This window comes from Rhodnius prolixus, unplaced genomic scaffold (assembly GCF_049639745.1).
Source record: "Rhodnius prolixus isolate KJV_2025 unplaced genomic scaffold, Rpr scaffold_6, whole genome shotgun sequence".
Classification (NCBI taxonomy): domain Eukaryota; kingdom Metazoa; phylum Arthropoda; class Insecta; order Hemiptera; family Reduviidae; genus Rhodnius; species Rhodnius prolixus.
Window position 1 is genome coordinate 42,211,115 of NW_027411634.1, and position 21,490 is coordinate 42,232,604.

Genomic DNA, 21,490 nt, shown 5'->3' on the forward strand with positions numbered 1-21,490 from the left:
GTCATTATGTCGGCTTTTGTTCGAGGTCTGCACACTGAAATTAGGCGGCCATTAAAATTTGATCCTCCCCAAACCTTTCAGGAAGCGATAAGGAAGGCTTCAAACATTGGCCAGGCTTGGGCTGACGATCCAATCGTTCAAGAAGTGTGTGCAGTTAACCAAGCAAAAGGGGCTCCAATAATCCACCGACCAGCACAACCGAGGGGAGTGTGCTACCGTTGTCAAAAGAGTGGACATTTTATACGAGAGTGCCCGCAACCTCGGAACTCCCAAAGGCGTGAAGAGGGCGGAATTAGGAGGCCGTCCAATAAAGGGTATTGTTTCGTCTGCGGTTCACCGGAACATTTTGCTCGAATGTGTCCCAAACGGGCAACTAGAGCGGTGAATGAATGCCATCAGGACCAGATCGCAGACCCAAAAGGGAAGGCCTCGGCGGGGGCCCCACCGTCGTAGGCTCGAAAACAGGGGCTTCGGTTTGCATTCCCTGTGTAGCAACGAAGAATATCCACGGTCTGCTACAAGCAGTGGAAATTGAGGGAACCAGGCTAGACTTGTTGATTGACAGTGGTTCCGAAATTTCCATTCTGAAGAAACCAATTCCAGGATTTCCTTTACAACAACCTCGGGTTCTTGCATCTGGAGTTACGGGGACGGCGCTTCGGATACTAGGGGAACAGGATCTTCAGGGTCGAATCCAATCCAGACCTTTCCGCCATCGTTTTATTGTTACCAAGGTATCCTCTCGCGCGGATGGGATCATGGGCTGGGATCTCATGCGCAAACTGGGATTGGTCATCGATGCGGCAAAGGGACAAGCCGAAATAAAAACTGAGAAGATAAGGGTAAGTACCCAAGTTGCCCCGGGTTCGAGCGGCGTCCAACCTACAGTACGGGTGCAATCAGTAACCAAATTGAGGATCCCTCCATATTGCGAATTTATGGTTCGTGGAAAAATTAAAGAGCACTGGGTCGGGGATGTGCTGGTGGAGCCGGTAGAGCAAATTCAACAGGGACTGAGAGTAGCGCGGAGCACTAATCGATTGGAGGGACGCCAACTGTGGATTAAGGTTGCTAATTTGACGGGGAAAGAGGTGTCCGTAGCCAAAGGACAATGCCTCGCATTAGCGGAACCAATCGTACCTTCCGAGATATGCGGCCATATAGATCCTCAAAGAGAAACCACCTGCCAAGTACGATCCATAAACGCAAGCAAAGTAACTAAAAGTGGGATCGTAAAAGAATTCCGGGATAAGTTAACCCACCTATCGATTTCGGACAGGGACAAAATTTTGAAAGTACTGGAACAGTATTATGGAGTTTTTGAACCACCAGCAAAGGAGGGTTGCCGCCTACAAGTGTTTCACCGAATCCGAACCACGGAGGACGGTCCTATTACGAAGCGGCCGTATCGTGTCCCTTATCACCAACGACCAGTCGTCGCAGAACATATTAAAGATATGCTGGAAAAGGATATTATTAGTAAATCAAACAGTCCCTGGTCCGCTCCCATAGTGCTTGTGCGAAAGAAGAATGAGGATGAGTCTACCCCCCCCAAATTCAGATTTTGCACAGACTTCAGAGGGTTAAATCAGATTACGAAAACAGACGCATATCCTCTTCCACTAATAGTCGAAACGTTAGAAAGGCTCGGACGAAGCCAATATTTCTCCACTTTAGATCTGGCCAGTGGGTATCATCAAATACCCATTTGGCCAGAAGATAGGGAAAAAACTGCCTTCACGACCGACGGAGGACATTTTGAATATAAAAAGATGCCGTTCGGCCTAGTAAACGCCCCGGCAACGTTTCAACGGGTAATGGATGAATTACTAGCAGAAATAAAAGGGGATGAGTGTTTAGTATATCTTGACGACATTGTAGTTTTCAGTCCCACGGTGGAAGAACATTGCACTCGATTAGAGCGAGTTCTACGCCGATTAGCAGATGCAAATCTCCGGATCAACATAGAAAAGTGCGCGTTTGCGCAGCCCGAAGTGAAATATCTGGGGCACATAATATCCTCTGTTGGAGTAAAGCCGGACCCGAAGAAGATAGAGGCCCTGGAGAAGTTCGGGGCTCCCAAAAATGCACGTGAAATTAAAACTTTTTTGGGAATGGCCGGGTATTATAGACGGTTTGTAAAGAACTTTTCCGAATTAAGCCAGCCATTAACCAGGTTGTTGCGTAAAAATGAAGAATTCTGCTGGGGAAAGGCCCAAAAAGAATCCTTCGAAGCTCTTAAGAAAACCTTGTGTTCGGATTCGGTGCTAACCTATCCAGATTTCAGGGACCCTTTCATTGTAGCCACCGATGCCTCGGGCATTGCTCTGGGAGCAGTACTGTCCCAGATTAGAGAAGGTCATGAACGACCCATAGCCTATGCCAGTCGGCAGCTTAATGCAGCTGAACAGAACTACTCGGCAACAGAAAGAGAGCTATTGGCGGTCGTATGGGCCACTGCGCAATTCCGTTGCTACTTGCTGGGGAGGCACTTTACACTAGTTACTGACCACGCCGCTTTAAAGTGGATGATGCGTCTAAAAGAACCATCTGCCCGAATAGCACGATGGACAGTTCGCCTGATGGAATTTCAATACGATGTAGTACACAGGCCTGGGGTGAAGCATCAAAATGCGGATGCTCTTAGTAGAGGAGTAGCGAGAATTGAATTAGCAGAAGTGGACGAAGAAAACTTTAAAAGGGAACAAGCTAGGGATTCTTGGTGCGAAGAAAGTAGCACTAAGTCGCCAGAGAAACTGTACAAAACGCTGGAAGGGTTATATTATTGGACTGGAGGAAATTCTGACCAAAGTTGTTGGAGGATTATGGTTCCATCCGCATTACGCGGGTGGGTGCTGAAAAAACACCATGATTCCTCTTGGGCAGGACACCCTGGGAGAGCAAGAACCGCGGCTCGAATCAAAGAAGGGTTTTATTGGCCAAATATTAATCGAGATGTAAGGAGATATGTGCAGAACTGTTGTTCTTGTCAGAGTCGGAAAACCCCGGCGGGGCTAACAGTTCCCGTGGGGCCTCCTGTACAAGCAAATTACCCTCTTGAACAGGTTTCGTTGGATATAGCTGGGCCGTTCGGCCCGAGTAAAACGGGGAATCAATATTTGTTGACTTTTATTGACAGCTTCACTAGATACGCGGAGGCAATTCCTTTGCAACAGCAAACCGCTAAAGACGTGGCAGAGGCATTTGTCAAAAATATTATCTTAAGAGATGGTGCTCCTAAAAGGCTTTTAACAGATCAAGGGCGGAATTTCACTTCGGAAATTTTTAAGGAAACATGTCGGTTGTTGGGGATCGAAAAGATCCAAACGACCGCGTATCATCCGGAGGGAAATGGGCTAGTAGAGCGATTTCATCGTACCCTATGGGATTCACTGTCTCAATTAGTAAAGTACGATGCAGCGGATTGGGACGTTTGGGTCCCCTATGCCCTTTCTGCATATCAATCCACTCCTCATGGGTCTACGGGTTACTCACCGTTCCAGCTCATGTATGGTAGAAAGTTTATCATACCTTTCCCATTTAACTTCACGCCTAACAACCTACCAACAACAATTAAAGAGTATGTGACCAAATTGCAGAGTTCATTAAAAGAGATGCATTTGAAAGCGAGCATACAAGGAACTAAGGCTCGAGAGAAAAGAAATCAAGTGCGGGATAAAGGAAGAGAAATGCGAAGTTTTAAAGAGGGGGATTTAATATACTTATTTGAACCCGCTACCCCACAAGGTCATGCCAAAAAGTTTAGACATCCGTGGTCGGGGCCTCATCGGATAGAAACTAAAATATCTCCGTGGACATATGCTATACGATTGTCGAGGGGTGGAAAATATATAGTGCATGTGAATCGCTTAAAACCAGCAGTGGAAAAGCCGGGTCCCAGTAACGGTCCCCACAGAGATTCTCCGCCGCTCTTACAGACAAGGGGTCTAGGTGAATCTACCCAGCCAGAAGCTAACGCATCAGTTTGCAATGACACTGGACAACTACCAGCAATGACTTTAGATAGCTATGCGACGGAGACAAACATAAGGAGAGATGACTTGCGACAGACAAGTGACGACCAAGTTGACAGCCGCACCCTAATTGACGATCCAACATGGGTCCCAGACTCAGACAACGAAGAAGAAACAGTGGATCGATCAGATTATTTGCTAAGGGGACAAGCTTCGAACGGAGACGACACAAAATTGACTGTGAGAATTACAGGGGCACAACCGGGAGTTAACACTAGGCAGCGATACAGGACCCAACCCCACAATGATCCAAGAGGAAGTCCTGAGCAAGACCCATCCTAATCCTATACCACTCTTAATAAATCCGTCCCTTGCTAAAGTTTTATTAATAAGAAATTAAGTTACATAGGAAAATTTATGTCAAGTGGGAGGAAGTGAATTCAGGACAATAAAATAGTGGCTGGAGAGAATCTTGGTAGGAGAGAGGAGAGAAAGGAGAAGGACTGAATGGAAGAAATTTGGAAGCGAACGACAAGAAAGAACGGAAAAGTGCTAGTGAATCTCAAACATGCAGCTACGGAAGATGCGAGAAGCACAGGCCTAAGTAGCAATTAACGCCCAATTTAGAACGTAATATATGAGTGGGAAACATAAATAAAGGCTATACGAGGTAATCAGCTAGATAAGACCACAAGGGGTCCGAAACGTCCACGCACACTTGTCACTATGGTGATGTCCACAAGGACCTCGAGTGAGGAGGTTGCACGCTGGGTTGATTGGTGCAGTCCTGGTTACTGTTATGTGGGAGCACGGTTTATATAGAGACGAGTATGTCTCTATATAGTATATTGACTATATGCTTCCGGAGGGAAGGGAGAAGAAGAGAAGAAAATGATAGAATGGGCCAACAAGAAGACCACAAGCAGCGAAGGAAAGTCTAGGAGTAAAACACATGAGGGAACCAACCAAGGACGAAGAAAGAAGAAGGAGGAAGGAGACCTCGGATAGTAAGGAAAAGTGAAGTTTAGGGGTAACTGCACTTTTTTTAAGGGGGGAATATTGTAGAGAGCAGTGATTAGAAAAAAAAAAGAAATTTATTTTATTTATTATACTAAGTAGAATACAGCGATTATTAAGAAAGAAGTTCAGAGTATTTGTTTATAGGTATTGTATTAGGTGTAGTAGGAAAGAAAGAGGTGGGGGTCTCGGCGTAGACGGCTGAGAGTGGGAGAGAGAGCGCGAGACAGAAGGGCGGAAGCGGCCTGAGGTGTAAGAGCGCGTAGCTGTGTAACTGTGTGGAGACTGGCACTAGAGGAACGGAGTCTTACTGCAACGGTGAGTTCTGTGTTTGGTGACAGAACTAATAATCTCGCTCTCTCTCGCACTCTCTCTCTCTCTCTGCCTTTTAAATTCTATGGACATTTAAGAAAAAACTATTCTGGATTCTGTTGTCGAACTTAAGAGGAGTGAATTAATTTTTGTTTGTAACTAATAGTCTGTAAGTTTAGTTATAGTCTGTATGTATGAGCGTGTGTATGGTAGTGTGTCTGTTAGTTGTAGGTTGAAGTACTTAGTTAATATAGTAAGGTATCTATTATGTGAAGATTTTCTTTTGGTTTACTTTTACAAAATTTACAAATAAATGTATAAGTTTACTCTGGTGGATTCCCATTGAAATCCCGCTTCTCTTCCCTATTCCCGTTTCATTACATTAATAATGTAAATAACAGTAATCTTGCAACTTACCGATAGAATCTAACTCTTGTGTAATCTTTTTGTTAATAATGTTGCTGGCAGCAGCCGGTACTACAGCTTCCCCTTCGTCGAAATCATCATCCTCATTGAACCACATCTCCTCCTCTTCGTCAATCTGGCGAGGTTCTCGACGAAACCTATTTGTACGCAAGATCGATGGCACACTATAAAAAGTACAGCAAGAAAAGAAGAAAAAAAAAATGTGTAGAGAAAAAAGATCAATATAAAACATTTGATCAATCTCCAGTAAAGTGTATTTAAAAAAAAAAAAAAAAAATCTCGAACATGACTTTCAACTAACCTGTCCAAAGTGGCTTTGTCTCTATCCTTGAGCTTATCTTGATGTTGGTTATATCTTATTCGTAGTCCTTTAAACGTTTGCACATAATCTACTTCGTCTAAAACTTTCCCATAATTTTCAACTACATGTGACATTAATGTTTTGATATCCTCCTAAAAATGTTTTGATTCAATAAAATTTCGAGAAATGATCGATTCATAAAAGTAAATCTGTACATATAATTTATGTGAAAATCGATAAGTTTCTCGTAATTACGATACTTGAATGCTGACTTTATGAGAGCACATTTTAACAATTTTCATTGAATTTCAAAATTTCCCAAAATTAATTTGCCCCCAAAAAATTATCCAGGTAAAAAAATTTTTGAAAATCAAGGAAGAATATTTTAAAAAAATCTCTGAAAGGTGAAAAAATACCTGAGTAAATGGTAAGTAAAACTATTTTATCTTAGAATTTTCCTTTCTAGGAATATAACGTAAGATCCAAATTTAGGAAGGAATAGTATCCATCCTCCTTTTTCCAGAGCTCCATTAATGGAACTGTCTCAAACAAATTTCTCAAATAAAGGTTTTAGACAAACCCTAGCACATCGATGACACAAAGTTAGCACCAATCATGAGCACTTAATTCCGCCCCCTCCAATGACAAGTCAGCCATTGGCGTCCTAGCTGTTTTGACGGCGGACAACCATCATTACAATCGAAAAGCAATTTAAGTATTAGCTTGCCCAATGGGCAATATATGTATACAAGTATAATATAAGTAAACTAACAACTTACCAACTTAATAAATTCAAACATTTCTAAGATGGCCGAATCCAGCAGATTATATCTACCATTATTTCTAATAAAAGCATCTATTACCGGAGCAAACAGGTTACCTTTTATTATATACCGATTGTAGAAATCATCCTTTAAGGCAATTATCTTTCTCATAAATCTCAACGCACCTGCAGCAAGTTCAAAAAAGGTAAAAAAATGATTGATAAGATTAAGAATAAGAAACGAGAAATTGTGAGAAAGAGTAAAACTTAAAAAAAAAAAAAAAATACTAACACAGCACCAAGAATGTATGGGACGATTTCATTAACACAAGTATACACCTAAGGAGGTCTTTGTTGATGATGCAGGTTCTAATATGGAAGGTATGGTGTTCCACGCAGAAGGACAACAACTCCAATATCAGTCCTAACAGTTGGACGGTTCTATAATCATCCTTGGCGAGCGTACCGTCGGCCGTGTTCTGCAGTAATGGTTCTGTGAACAAGTTTATATTTTATATGGTTACTTAATTTCATATGAACTGAAATAACAATTCGAGGTACATCTTTCATTGCGTATTTTTTGCCTGTCGTGGAGAGTAACCCACGGCCAGCCTGTAAGCTTATTGTACCAACACCTGGATATCTGCCCTTCTTACAAGGTTCAGGGTTTTGCCTACCAGATCTCATCTGGCCACAAAGTACACCAAATCTCACAACCTTTACACCCTTAATTGAATTTCTGGGTGATCTGTAAGGTTTAGCGTGGTTCAGTCAATCATGTCGAGATCAAGCCCCGAATCTTTGTTGAAACAAGATTTTACTGTGGCTGTTTTCCTTTGAAATAATGTTCCGTCTAGTGTTACATTAGCTTTACACCTTAGGTTTTAACTTTTGACCTAGACTAAGCTTGAGTGGCAATTGCTCTTTGTTTTTTAGTCTGTTTTAACCGATGAATAATTGAATTCAAAGTAGTATTAGTAGAGAACAACTTTGGAGAAATTTATATTTTGTGTAAATAAATTTTACATAATTCCATAAATTGATTCCTACCTATTAGTATATGTATACTGTGTTTGTAAAAGTAGTTGAGGAACTCCGTTTTTTCCGCTTTATTAATGGCCGCCATCATATTTTCCGGGTCTATCAAAATCCGCAGTATACCCATCAGCTGGACAGCTCTTCCTAACTCTGGATCCGTGTCACACATCATCTGCTCCATGATTACGTTTAACAGTACCAGTTCCTGTGGGGGTTAAAAAATATATTAATATGCAGCGGAAAATTTAAAATATGCAATTTTTACGAAAAAAAACCCTCAAAATTCTAAGAAAATACATTCAGAAAAGTGGCTCTCCATTTTTCAATATGTAAGTATTCCAAATTTATAGAAATTTGGTCGGCCAGACGGACAACTATAATATCAATAATATATTTGTTACGTGCATACCATACTACTTGCAGCCAAAGTACAACACAAACAGTGCATGTATTTTTCATACACTAAGTATTTATTGTTTCAGGCCAAAAGTAAAGCTTATTTTAACTTATTGGGTAATGTAAATTATTAGATCTCAAATATTTCTTAATTTTAATACATATTCAGTCGTGTACGTCAATTAAATCTAAAGAAATATTAAAACCGCCTTACATCATCTGAATTTTGGGTTTGTTGTAATGTATGCTCTCTAACTACAGATGGTGAAAATTCCACAAAATATGTAAGAATGTCTATGGACGCCGTCTTCGTCTGTGGATCGTCGCAAGACAAGGTTATCTCTAGTGCAGGCAGTATACCAAGTGATGACAATGTCTAAATAGAAAAACATAGATTAAATAATGGTGTTAGAATTTAGATAAACAAATATTGATTAATTAATTTTTCTTTTACTAAGTAAACTATGCTACAGATTTTTCCGAGAGCTAAGATCAGTGAGGGTGACAACTCTGCTTCACAGATCCAAATGTTACATTATTTCTAGATTTAGATCATCTCTCTCTCTCTAAGAGATAAGAGAGAGAGCTTATTATTTTGCACTCGAAACAGCCTCTACTTTTCTGTTTCATTTCACAAATATATTCAACTTTTACAAATATTTAGTACATCTAATTTTCCCTATTCGTTTTATTAATTCTTAAGACGACGCTCTACGATCTTAAATATAAACAAACGTTTTGATTTCTTATTTCTATGCCTAGCTTTATTTTATAAGTACAAATTAAAACAAAAAATTAATACTAAAAATAATTACTGCAGTCAATTTTCATAAAAATCCTCAGACTTCTGATTATAAATTAATACACCCAAAGTAGGTTAAAGGCTCAGCCAAACTAGTTTCACAGGATTCAAAGAAAAGTTTAAAAATAAAATTATCACGACAAGACTAAGACCAACCTTATAAAAAGTTTCCTTGCCCTGTGGTTGAAGATTTTGTGAAAAATTACAATACTCTTTCAGAAATAATACTAGATCACGTCTCTTCAACGGCGGCGTACTCTCATCGGTGATAAGACTCAGGATGTCGCTCAATAACTTGTCATCCTCCTAGAAAGGTAAAAAAAAAAAATAATCTGTGTCAACAGGCATATGATAGAAATATCCTAGATGATCGGATACCAAAGATAACCAACCTGTATTAGAGTAACGATTTCCACTTTGTTGAAGAATATAAAGCTGGAAAGTGTAGACAGCATATTATCTTCAAATACGGACGGTGTGGGCAGGACCACATCTTGGATATATTGTACCCTATAGGTTTGGTGAATTTTGGACAGTAGTTCGGGATTCGATATTGGTATCACCTCTTTAAATCTGGTTCAATAGAAAAAGTACATGTCAATTTCCTAATGCTAGAAAATAAATTTGATGGTGTTAATCCGCCTCCATTTATTTTAAAACTACTTTTAGACAAAATTATAATTATGATGTGGAAATTTACAATTTTTAGAAGAGTAATGGGAGAAACTGGAACCATTATTTCTCCCTTGTCCTACATCAAAAAATGTAAGAAGACATTTGACTTTTAGTAAAAATTCAAAGTAAGAACTTAGAAAATTATGCTCAATACATTTTCCAATTATTTTCGAACTTATCGCCTTACTTGAAGATTCTTTTTTTTTGGTTTTCACTTAAAAAATGGATGAGAGTTAATCTATGCTACCATTAGGTATGAATCACAAGCATTAGCTTTATCGGTCGAATGGGGATATTGATTGGGAGTAATCAATAAGTTTTTGTAGAGCTTTGCAAGTACAAGTGTTTTTTTTATTTTAATACAGCAGAAAGGGGCTTTAATCCCCCAGAATGGCCCCACAAAGAGCTGGTGATTCTTCATCTCTCCTTTGAATAGTTTACCTAATTGCCACTAAGTACAGTTGTTAGAGAAAAAGTAATCTGAACTTTTCTGAAAGACAAAAGTGCATGAAGTCGACTTCACTTGATTGTCGACAAAACACTTGATTGTGTTTTATTTTACAAAACTAGCCGCATTAGATGTTCTGTGAACGAACAACACAAAATATACTGAACTTATTCTACGTCTAAATACATTTATTGAATGAATAGAAAAAAAAAGGGTGGAAAATACCCTTTCTAAATAATGGTTAAATTTAGCATCGAAATATCTAAAATGAAATGGTAAGCTAGTATACCTTGACATTGTCCTTAAATAATGTCGATGTCTTTTGGGCGTTGGCGATGATGGATCATATTCTAAACATCCAACTACGTCGAATATCATCTCATCTGAAAATGATAAAAAGAAGAAAATAAAATAGATCAATTTTACAGAAAAAAAAAACATCCAAAAAATAAATTTTAACGAAAAATAATATTTACCAGAAAACATAACCTCAAATAGGGCATTTTTATTCAATAGAAATATATTTTTGAATATATCATATAGGAAATGTAAGCCTTCCATATTTTCCAGATCTTCGCACATATGGAACAGATTGAGCAGTTTACGAATATATCCTTCGGTCTCTATGGCAGTGGCTAGTTTCTCTTTACGCATCGGAGAAGTTAAACAACTACCTATCAGCTAAAAATCAGAAAAATTAGAATAAGTGGATAAGTTTTGTTATAAAACAAAGTGTTAAATTTTTTTTTTAACTTTCTCGGACTGTTCACAAGAGAAAGTACTGTTAAAAGTGCAAATTTTTGCTAGAAATATCCGTTTTGAGTACGAAAAACTGATTTTTACGAATTAATTTATGTAAAAGTATTAATCAACCACAACTCAAAAACGCAGTGTTTCGATATTTGGTAGAGATGCCAACGTGGGACCCGGACAGTCAGCTTTTCACAAAGTCCAGGCAACAAATAGCGCCTCTTTACTGAATAATAATATTATAGTCTATCTAATACCTTTCGGCAAAGGTATTCCAACAAAGTTACTTTCAGCTGAGTTCTCAGCCAGGACTGAAGTTAGGTTAACCTCTAAAATACCTTTTCCTTTATTATGCGATAAGAGTACGAAATGTCTAACCCACACCAATCCAGAAAGTCTGTTCCGAACAGTTTTTTTAGATACTGCCTAACTTTGTAGCCAATCGTCAAAGTGTTTTCTTGAACTTGAACATAACGTATATTAGGCCAATCACTTAGAATTAAAAAGTTAAGGAAATATTGTTTAGTGGTGTTTATAGAAGGAAACAACATTCTTAATAACACAGTGACATTTTGTTAATGAAAATTTGATTATATTGAAACTATATTTCCAAGAAGGTTTAATTATATTGAAGTACGACAATAGAAGAAAGTCAGGATTTAAAGTATGCCTGAAAAAAATAGGCATCTTTAATTTATTTCAAGACAAGACGCGAAGTTTAAAGCTTTGCACTATTTGAGGCAACAGTGGAATCAGATGGTATTTTGTGATTCTGGACAGGCTATACATGTCTTTAGTGAATGAGCACACGAAGTTGTGTTTAGCTTCCATTCTGGCGAATGTTAACGATTCAGATAGTGGTCTAATATCAGCCCTTGTTAGCTGCCGTCTCCAAAAATGTATTCACAATCCGAGTTTGATAGCGCCTAAAACAATTCTAGTTCAGAATACTGGTGAGCTTTTAAGAATATGTTTAGAAGTAGAGAGGGGGGCTTAATAGCTTAAAGCTGATTTAAACCAATCTTTTTGTAACTTCTTCCAGATTACCTTAAGGTGGTTCAAAGTTTTCCTTCATCAACATCTTTAACCAGAAACCTATAAGCTTGAAAATGGCTCTTTACCTCATTGATTTCTTCAAGCCGACTGAGCTCACAGGGTGGCAGCTCGATAGGAGGCGCTGTATCTGACATATCATCGAATCGTTCATCTTCCGATTCTTCTACTATGTCTTGGGTTATCTCAACGGATGGATCTTTCCCTTGCACCTAAAAAAAATATATATATATTATTTCATTTAATGATTTTGAATTAAAAAATTAAGCTTTTTTTTTTCTTTCTTCGCAGAAGCGAAATAAGTGAAATAATTTATAAATTGTGGTTGATAAGTAAACCTTCTACAGAAATAATACATACTATCGATCACGAATGCCAATGTTCACTTAACAGATCGACTTCTCCATTACCTTAACATCAGGACTTCAAAAATTGAATCTTGGTAAAGAACGGCATCAATACTGATATAATAATTACTAATTGATTCATTAGATTCATTTTACTTTACTTATATTTCTGTTGTAAAAAGATTTTCAAAAATTCATTTGCTACATTATGGGGTACATCGAAGGTTTTTAGTTATAAACTGTTTTTGTTTATAATGAATTTTTGTTTTCCAAAATTACGCGAAATTCAATATTGTTATTGAATAAGATATAGTTTTAGTAAAAATAAAAAATAAATAAATAAAAAAAATTAACCTTCAAGTTAAATGACATCACCTAAAATGTCCGATAGTACTTAGCGTCACGGAGCAGCGTAGACTAATAGTATTTTTTTTTTCCCTCTCTCAAATGAAAAAGAATATATTTAGCAAGAAAATTTTAAAATATTGCCCGTACTATTTAATCATAATTGATTTTTTTACTTGTTTTTGTCAAATTTGTCTAAAGGGGCCTTCACGAGGTCAGAAATGTGGAAGTGTAGCCTTCAAACCGGTGATAGAACTTTGGCTGTTAATTGTGGCTTAATTTCGCCACAACATACAAGTCATTTGTCACTGAAATGGCTTACTTCAGACAAAACTGCACCCGGCGACTAGGAGCTTCGTACTGATCATGCAGGTGTTGTCAACAAAATTCCAAACACAGTTCATCCCAGATAGGAAGATTTAAAGGAAAAGTAAATTAAAGTATTGCCCAATTTTTCAGGCCGCCTTTACGTCCATCTGTCAAATTAGGAAATAAGAGTGTCTGCAAGAATTTGCTGGCTGTGTAATGGTACAGTGGAAAAGGTCTAGAATATCCCTTTAGGTTGCAATCCATGCGAATAGTTAACACAATAGTGTGGTGGAAATGATCAAACACAGGTGTGTTGTCTAAGAAAAAGTATTCTCTTTATTACAAAAGTGCATGCCCTAGAAGTTCTTCCAGCAGGACCAAAAAAATGTATTGGTTTGACGGGTGAGTAGCTCACAACCAGCCAGGAACATTGATTTTGAGGGAGGGGTATCCATTTAACAGATGGGAGTAAAAAAAAGAGTAAAGTAATGCCAATTTTTTCAGGCAGACTTTACGTCCAACTAGAAAATTAGGAGTCCATGGACGGAGGCAGATAGCAAACTTTCTTTGATTAACCATTACATAAAATCCAAAGCCTACACCGGAAGTCGAACCAAGCAACTAAATACATTTTAGCATTGCAGCCGCGCTTCTAACTGTTCGGCTACCGTGGCCTCCAATAGAGACGCTGTATCACGCTGGACCAAAATTTGTTAAGCACAAGAGAAGACTGTATAAAGAAGTGCATTAGCTCTCTTTTGAAATTCCCCATGAATAAAATATAAAAAGACTCAACTGGATCAAATTCGACTTAAGTTTATAAAACAATCCCCACTCACCTTGTTCATTTCTCTCGTTTGGAAAAAATGATTTTACTGTAAGCAAACACTCAAGCAACATTTTGAAAATGATATATTTTCATTTTATCATCAATATTAGTTTTATTTAATAATGGCCAAAGTAGGATATTGTAATAAAAAAAAAAAAAAATTCAATAAAACAGATGACTGTGTAAAGTATCTTTGTCAATTTAGGACTATACGGTGAAAATGTGCTTTGTAACACAGAAATTCTGCAAAGAAATGATGACCTGAGAGAATGTGAAGGGTGATTTCATTTCTAAAGTAGGGAGAAATATTAATTCTTAGGTGATTCGATTCTTTAAAAATTCCCCTATTAAATTGGCTTATTGGTAGTTAATAATTTTATTTTTTTTGATACCTCCATGGCATGCCAATAATAAATGCCAATTTAAGATGAAACCAATTTTCTAGAGAAGAATTAAGTATCAAAAATGAGGAAAGAAAAACAAAAAAAAATCACCTGGCAAATTTTCTCCCAAATTTCATCGCAGCCAGCTTTTTCTTGAAAACTTAACGCTAAATCAAAATTGTCACCTTCCGACCAAACTATTAACGTATCCTGTACAAAAAGAAAGTTTTGTTACAACTTTTAAAAGTACTGTTAAAATATTAAATGAGGCCAAAAATACCCGATGAGGAAAACAAATCAAATAAAGATAAATTCAATTATTAAAAAAAAAAACAAAGTAAAATGAACAAGTGGTGTAAGAAAATAAGATAAAATTAATTATAAACCTTTGATAAATTAAAACTATTCAAGCAAGTAATACAGCTGATTTCTTCAAGGAACATGTGAATCAAATTTTCTTTTTTCTATTCATAGTTAAAAAATTAATGAAGAAAATACTTTTTAGCAAATTTCTCACAAAAACTTTTCTTTTTTTTTTTGAGAAAATAGATGAAATCTTTGCGACAAACAAGGCTTTTCTTTCACAACATCTACAAAGCTGCACAAAACAATGCCAAAACAAAAACAAATTCACTGTGATTTCCAACGACAGTCCAGTACTGAAAAGGAAGTAGAAGAATGTGATTCATCTTCTACGAATGAATTGTTCCAAAAGATGAAAAAAAAACTCTTTTCTGAATAAGTGGTACCAAAAACTGGAAACAAAAACTGTGATCTTTGAGCAGCTACACATGGCCTTAAACCGAAGATTGATGTGGTGGAGCCTTTAAACGAGACTACTTCTAGCGAGCACAAGTCCAAAACGAGTGAGATTATGGTGGTAGTACATGTAGGATGGTCTTTCGAAACAGGATGAGTAGGTTTACGCCCAACTGATTTAAATACCGAAAGCAGCGGGTAAGTTAGCAGATTTTGACACAGTTTATAAGACTGATCCATCAATAAATGTTCTAAGCATCGGTTTAAAGTTCTTTTATTAGAGGTAAAAATTGCCCGTCTATAATCACCTGAGCGACCAGACTCGTATTTTGTATATTTTTTACTAAGTACCTGACATTCCTAGATAGAAGCTCCACTAGGTTTTCCGTTAATCATTTAACCTTATAGAAAGCCAGTAAGTTAATGGACCAATAGTTTTGATCAAAACAAAATCCTCGAACTGGTTAATTGTATTGCAAATTTGAAAAGATTACACAGTATGACTAGGTTTAAACTATAACGGTAAATTATGTTCTCAGCGATTATTCCAAAGTAAATAGAGAAATAGGTAATTGTGTATTTAAAAAAAAAAAGTGTTTCAAAAAACTATAACACTAGGTGGCAATTTTTGACACAACAATAAAAGGCTTTTAAAACGATTTCTAGCATATTTGATGCACGCCCAGTCTTTCTAAACAATCACTTTATCCGATTTATAGACATTGTTAATCAGCGAATACCTTTATGAACAGTACAGAAAGTGAATTCAGAAACTGACAAGGAAGTGGTCCAGTCTCACTGGCACAACATCGGATCTGACCAACACCAAGCTATAACACTGCCTAACGCAATGAATAAAAGAATGCTATTAAGAAAGGTTTCTTTAAGGACACGAGAAGGCTGTGTTGGGCTTTTTGATTATAACGAATCTGTCTTAAGAACCACTGCAATTACCTGCTTCCAGTTCTATAACAACCAAGTCTTTCTCCAACTCCCAAAGTTTGAGAGCAATAATAAAAGATATAGGGTAAAACATTTTTTAGAAGTTCCTGACAACAGCCATTTAGATGCAAGTGTTATTAGGATGCGCGCTACCAAACAACAGATATCCTCAATAGCACAGGGAAAATGTATTTGCTATAGTTTAGTCCAAGCTCTCAAACTAAGGGTGTGAGTACAAAATGTTGGTTAAATTTGCACAACGAAGTATAAAACAATAAATAAATAAAAAATAAACATCAAATCGCTTACCTGCTGCTTTTGGTAAGCTGTATCCGGTTGTATTTTCGATTCTAAAAGTAATGACCCTAAACAAAAATTTGTAATATTTACAATTTAAAAATACAAACAAAATAATTGGAAAATTTTAATAAGATAAACACTTACCGTCCAATTCAGCTCTTACAAGCAGCGATATCCCCTTAAGTCTATCCACATAACTTGAAGATACATGTCCCGTACCTCTATCATCCCACTGCCGATCCGCGTTCAATGCATATAGTTTCACTCGCCTTCTAGTATCTGCCATTCTAAGTCTTCTTGTTTCTTATTTAATTACCTTTTTTTTAACTACTTAATTACTAAATCCTATTTACTAGGCAACCTCTTCCCACATTTGTAACGCTACTATGATCAACTAAAAAAATTAGAAGTAAGAACAGAGTGAATTTTTTTTTTACAATTATTAGGCTTCCATATTTTTTGCTTTTAATTAAAATATTTAGTATTTAATTTGCAGAAGACAAAAATATTTTTATAAAATGCAATTGTGTCGAAACAATCGAAATGCAAAGTTAAATTATCAGTGTATAAATAAAGGTAAATATAGTGAATTTTAAATTTATCACTCTATATCTATATGATTGCCTTTGTCAGTGCAAATAATTACAGTAAACATTCTAAAAAAAAAGTTTCTAAAAGCAGTAATACATCAATAATAAGAGTGGTACCTGCTTATTGAGGTTAACATCATTTCCAAGTTAAAACAAAGAATCCTTTTTGATTTTTATTTGTTAGTGACCAAGAATGAGTTCTAATAAATAATTGCACAAAACTGTTCAATAAAAAAGGAGAAAACTTCTATATTTACTTTTTTTTTTAAGTACGTCGATTTACAAAACAATACATACCATCAAATAATTAGATAATTGAAAAAAAAAATTGTCTCTACTTTGTTTAATATTAATTGTGAACTTTTAGAATAAAACATTTACTAAATGCTTAAAATCACTGAAAAAAAAAAATCACATGGAAGTTAACACTACAAAATCTTTACTTTTGTATAAAGTCAGCATCGTATGCAGAAATGAATATTGTATGTTTTTGACTGAAAAGTGAAATCAGGAAACATTGTTACCGTTTGTTACGATTCATTCAAAACTAAAATATAAATTCACTTTAAAAAAAAAAATCACGATTTCTAGTTTTCACAAAACTCTATTGTTGCAATTATCATTACTCGTTAACTTATGATAAACAAATCACCACCGTAGTAAGAGCCAAATCAGTAAACGAACTACCATTTTGGATTGCGAACGCCATTGCCTAAGTGAGGGTTTACGGGTTACTTCAACAATATCGAATGAATTGGACTTTCAATATTATTTACATTTTCATTTTTTTCTTCCTTTTTCATTTCCTTAAGCTATTATAATTACAATTTAAAAATTACAATATTTTAATCAGATTATTAAATTTTAGAAAGCTTGCTTTGTTTTGAATAAGCACTTCACAAGTTTATTAAATTATTTCTGTAATAAATTGTTTTTAAAAAAAACCTAATAGTATTGATATTTTAGGATATTCTTCCTACGATTTTTTGTTCATAACTACACACAAAAGTTGGGTAAATAAAAGAATTATGCTAAAGCAGAAATATATAAAATGTTAACAGCGACCCATGCGGATTCTTAATGAAACGTCTTCTTAAACCTTGTTTGATTATGAGGATAAGAGGTTATAACCTTAAAAAAAAATTGAGAAAAAGTCGTAATTTGTGAGGGATAATTGGAAAACTTCTTTAAACCACTACTCATCCCATTTTTTATGAATTAAGGAGCTAATATAATACAAAAAATGTATTATTGAAAATAAATAGGTTATTCAATTGTATACTAGTTTTGATTTACATGTATATGTTTGTTATTAAACCGAAAGGAAATAATTATCAGTTTTTTCAACAATACCCTAAAGTTTTCTATTTCTTTTAATGTCACAATAACCTAATATGTGTAAACACTTTCAGAAGCGCCTAAAAGGATAAGGCAACTATATTGCCCCAAAACAGAGAAACAATAAAGATGTTCGTCTTAAAAAAAAAATTTTTTTGTGACCATTTCCTATAAAACCAAATGCTAACACCAATAAAATTAAATTAATTAAACTGCGCGAGAATAATAAGAGCAATAATGAAAAGCAAGGCGCTCTTAATAAAGGAATGATTGCTTTTTAATAAAATGTCCAAAAATTATTCCTACACCAACTCAAGTCACCACATTTGAATACGATTATGTAAATACATTTGGTAATTTTAAAAGTTCAAACGGGGGGGGGGGGATAGTAAATTAAAAACAAAGTAAATTTTAAAAATAATGTTAAGCCTGACAATGAAAAGAAGTAATTTAAATGAACTTCTGGCAAGAGATTAATTAGGTCTTTAAATTTATAGGATTTACAAATTTGAATTTTATTTTATATTCTTACAAAATAGAAAAAATTAGCACACAAAAAATGTTAAACTATTTCTTTTAAACTACAAGAACACAATGTTGCATTTAGCGTCGCTCTTTAACTTACATATAACATAATAATCGCACTCTTGATCACATCCTTCAACTAAAGTAATATCGTTTTGTTCAAGGTAAACCACTAAAAAATACAGTTCATCGCTGAGAGGTTGCAGCACCTGGAAACTTTCCTTTTATTTTTCTAAAAATTCTTATTCTTATTTTACCGTTTGTAACAAGGTTCGTGTCTAATTCATTTACCTCCATTAACTTACATAAAAAGAAAAGAAAGGAATCTATTTTGTCGGTCTGTACACATTCCAGAAGTTAATTGCCTTATTAACTTTTAATTCTGGTTTCTACTTCGCCATAACCTTATTAAATAATTACATATATTTGTTGTTTTCTTTCACTAAAAGTCAGAGAATGTATTGCGATCACGTTAAATTTTCGATATTATGTTTTCACCAGAATTATATTATTGTCACTCTGAGTGGATGTGAAAAGTAGAAACAACTAGCTCAAAAACGAAAATGTGTTGCTAGATTCTGAATTTGAAGACAATTTCATAAATGAAAATACAACTTGAATGAATGGATTTTTGTCTCAGATTATCACCGAAAAGAATCCACAAATTTTCATCAAAATTAGTAAAATACAGAATAAGTAAGCCCAATTTCACTCATGTTGATCTACAAAATTTATTTGAAACGTTTTTCGCGAAAAATTCCATTAAGAATACTTTTGGGAAATATATATTGAAACTTGATTAGCAATGATACATTATGCAACATGTAGAAATTAAAAAAAGCGTTTTGAAACCTCTTCTTAAAGAAAACCTAAAACAAAAAGAATGAATGTGGCTGCTTATTATTTCAGCTACCACACGTATTATTTAATGATTTTAGCTTTATGCTAGCAAATACCCACAATTGCAGTATACTTAGACAATTATTTATATCTAAATGTTTAGACAATAAAGTATACAGGTATTTTTAATCATTGTAACAATTCAATTGCAACTAATAATTTAATAGTTGTGAAAAATAATGGCAGTAACTAATCTAGTAAGTATTGTCGCCTGCTGGTAAGAAAATGACTAATAGTTCGCTCAATTTCGATAAACTATATCGAAATTATTATTATCGATATCGTAGCTACTATGACCACAACTTATATACAAATCTGAAAGAAAGGATCGTTCGGGACAGTTTGTAATGATAACGGTCTCAATTACTGAGTGTAAAGGATACGATTAACAAACTTAGTACCGCCATGAACTTCCAAAGACCAAGTTTTAATAACATAAACTCAAGATGATTTACTATGGTAATTCTAAAAAAAAAAAAAGCTTCAGAAGTCTTACAGTTGTAAGGAGAATAAATACATGAACTGTATTTTTAATGACTTCTTACCAGGGTACAAGTTTCCAGAGAGTAAGACTTAAGTTTTTCTAAGTAAAAGAAAACATGACTTTAATTAAGTATTTTTACTTATAAAGCTAGAACAATACATTGCAAACTCATTCTATATTTTCACTTAGAATCTAAAATTTCTTTCTGTCCTTGGAAATGGAGCAGCCCGCGCTTCCTAGCGTCAACTTTACTAACTAATACAACCTAATGTTAGGTTACTTTATTTTATTAAAACTGAACGTTAAGGCATTTGTACAAGTCTAAATTTGCACACACACACAAAAAAAATTAGCGTTAAATAACACCATACTTTAACGTTTTCCCATTTTTCTACATTAATAAGTTTTCTAAAAAAACGATGCCAAAAAATGAGCAAAAACGGCATTTTCAAAAATTGTTCTTATTCTTGTTGTTTACTTCCTTGTAAACAACGTAGCTCGTAAATCTGTGAATAGATTTTAATGAATAAGAGGTTATTTGATTCGGAATTACAAGAAGTGCCTTTTAGTAGCCTCGATACTGTTCATTACATGGAAGAAATCCCATTTATGTAAGGCCCATTTTTAAACCATTATTTACTAGTAACATGGCAAATCTTTGCTCGATTTTGACAAAATTTAGCACGAAAAACAAAAGAAAAGCTAACATACGTAACATTTAACTGCGATCTTAATCCTAAACTTATTAACGATCCAGTTAAAACAGTTATTGATATATAAAGAGTTAAATTTTGGAGGTGGTCAAAATACGTTCAAATCACAAGCCATTAAGTCTCGTTTTCCATAGTTTTAAATACAATGAATTCTATAAATAGTATAAATTGCAATGTTCTAGTTGTAATATTTATTGTTATATAGAATGTTAAATTTTGACCGTTTACAAATGCATAAAAATTAAAACGTCTTTATTTCTTTGAAAATCTATCAAATTTTAATGAATTCTTTAAAAAATTACCGAGGAAACCCAAATTGCAATATTCTAGTTAATTAATGCAATATAGAAGGTTAAATTTTACCTGTTTTCAAATACGTTCAAATTTCAAACGTTTATAGCTCTTCTCCTGATAATCAGATTTTAATGAATTCTGCACTAAAGTGTAGAAAAACATAACTCTATAAGTGATATAAATTGCTATGTTCTACTTATAATAGTTGACGAGATAAAGAAGGTTTAATTTTAGAGGATTTCAAATAAGATCAAATTTCAAACGATTATATTTCTTCAACTGATTACATAACCTAACCTAACCTACACTTAGCTAACCTAACCAAACCTAAACTACCCTAACCTAATCAAACCCAACCTAACCTACACATAGCTAACCTAACCAAACCTAACCTAGTTTTCGAGATATTTGACTTTAAAGTTTTCACTTAATAAAACAGCAACAAAGTTTAACACTAAATATCTCGATTTCTGCTCG

The 21,490-nt window shown here is 35.1% G+C and overlaps 1 protein-coding gene and 2 long non-coding RNA genes across 7 annotated transcripts in view; 2 read left to right on the top strand and 1 right to left on the bottom strand.

Annotated features, from left to right (window-relative positions):
• The window catches only part of LOC141460753 (serine/threonine-protein phosphatase 4 regulatory subunit 3-like), a 30,420-nt gene extending 12,933 nt beyond the window's left edge, over nucleotides 1-17,487 (bottom strand). Inside the window, exons 1-16 of one of the 5 annotated variants that reach the window (XM_074141039.1) lie at nucleotides 17,057-17,485; nucleotides 16,877-16,980; nucleotides 16,314-16,563; nucleotides 16,179-16,234; nucleotides 14,280-14,378; nucleotides 12,024-12,167; nucleotides 10,629-10,833; nucleotides 10,442-10,535; nucleotides 9,422-9,602; nucleotides 9,186-9,335; nucleotides 8,442-8,603; nucleotides 7,844-8,036; nucleotides 7,086-7,286; nucleotides 6,810-6,979; nucleotides 6,031-6,182; nucleotides 5,721-5,893 (exon numbers count right to left, since the gene is read on the bottom strand). In XM_074141039.1, coding sequence (XP_073997140.1) covers nucleotides 5,721-5,893; nucleotides 6,031-6,182; nucleotides 6,810-6,979; nucleotides 7,086-7,286; nucleotides 7,844-8,036; nucleotides 8,442-8,603; nucleotides 9,186-9,335; nucleotides 9,422-9,602; nucleotides 10,442-10,535; nucleotides 10,629-10,833; nucleotides 12,024-12,167; nucleotides 14,280-14,378; nucleotides 16,179-16,234; nucleotides 16,314-16,455 — 2,122 coding nt within the window. In that variant the 5' untranslated portion in view covers nucleotides 16,456-16,563; nucleotides 16,877-16,980; nucleotides 17,057-17,485. Of the gene's footprint in view, nucleotides 1-5,720; nucleotides 5,894-6,030; nucleotides 6,183-6,809; nucleotides 6,980-7,085; nucleotides 7,287-7,843; nucleotides 8,037-8,441; nucleotides 8,604-9,185; nucleotides 9,336-9,421; nucleotides 9,603-10,441; nucleotides 10,536-10,628; nucleotides 10,834-12,023; nucleotides 12,168-13,795; nucleotides 13,920-14,279; nucleotides 14,379-16,178; nucleotides 16,235-16,313; nucleotides 16,564-16,876 lie in introns of those variants that run through there. The other 4 variants (XR_012462343.1, XM_074141041.1, XM_074141040.1 and 1 more) reach the window with 4 other exon arrangements.
• Nucleotides 10,841-12,140, top strand: LOC141460760 (uncharacterized). The gene is made up of 2 exons (XR_012462345.1): nucleotides 10,841-11,855; nucleotides 11,945-12,140. It is a non-coding gene; the product is annotated as an uncharacterized lncRNA (long non-coding RNA).
• LOC141460759 (uncharacterized) lies at nucleotides 14,570-18,038 on the top strand. The gene is made up of 3 exons (XR_012462344.1): nucleotides 14,570-15,125; nucleotides 16,666-16,745; nucleotides 17,726-18,038. It is a non-coding gene; the product is annotated as an uncharacterized lncRNA (long non-coding RNA).
• The last annotated feature ends 3,452 nt before the right edge of the window (nucleotides 18,039-21,490 follow it).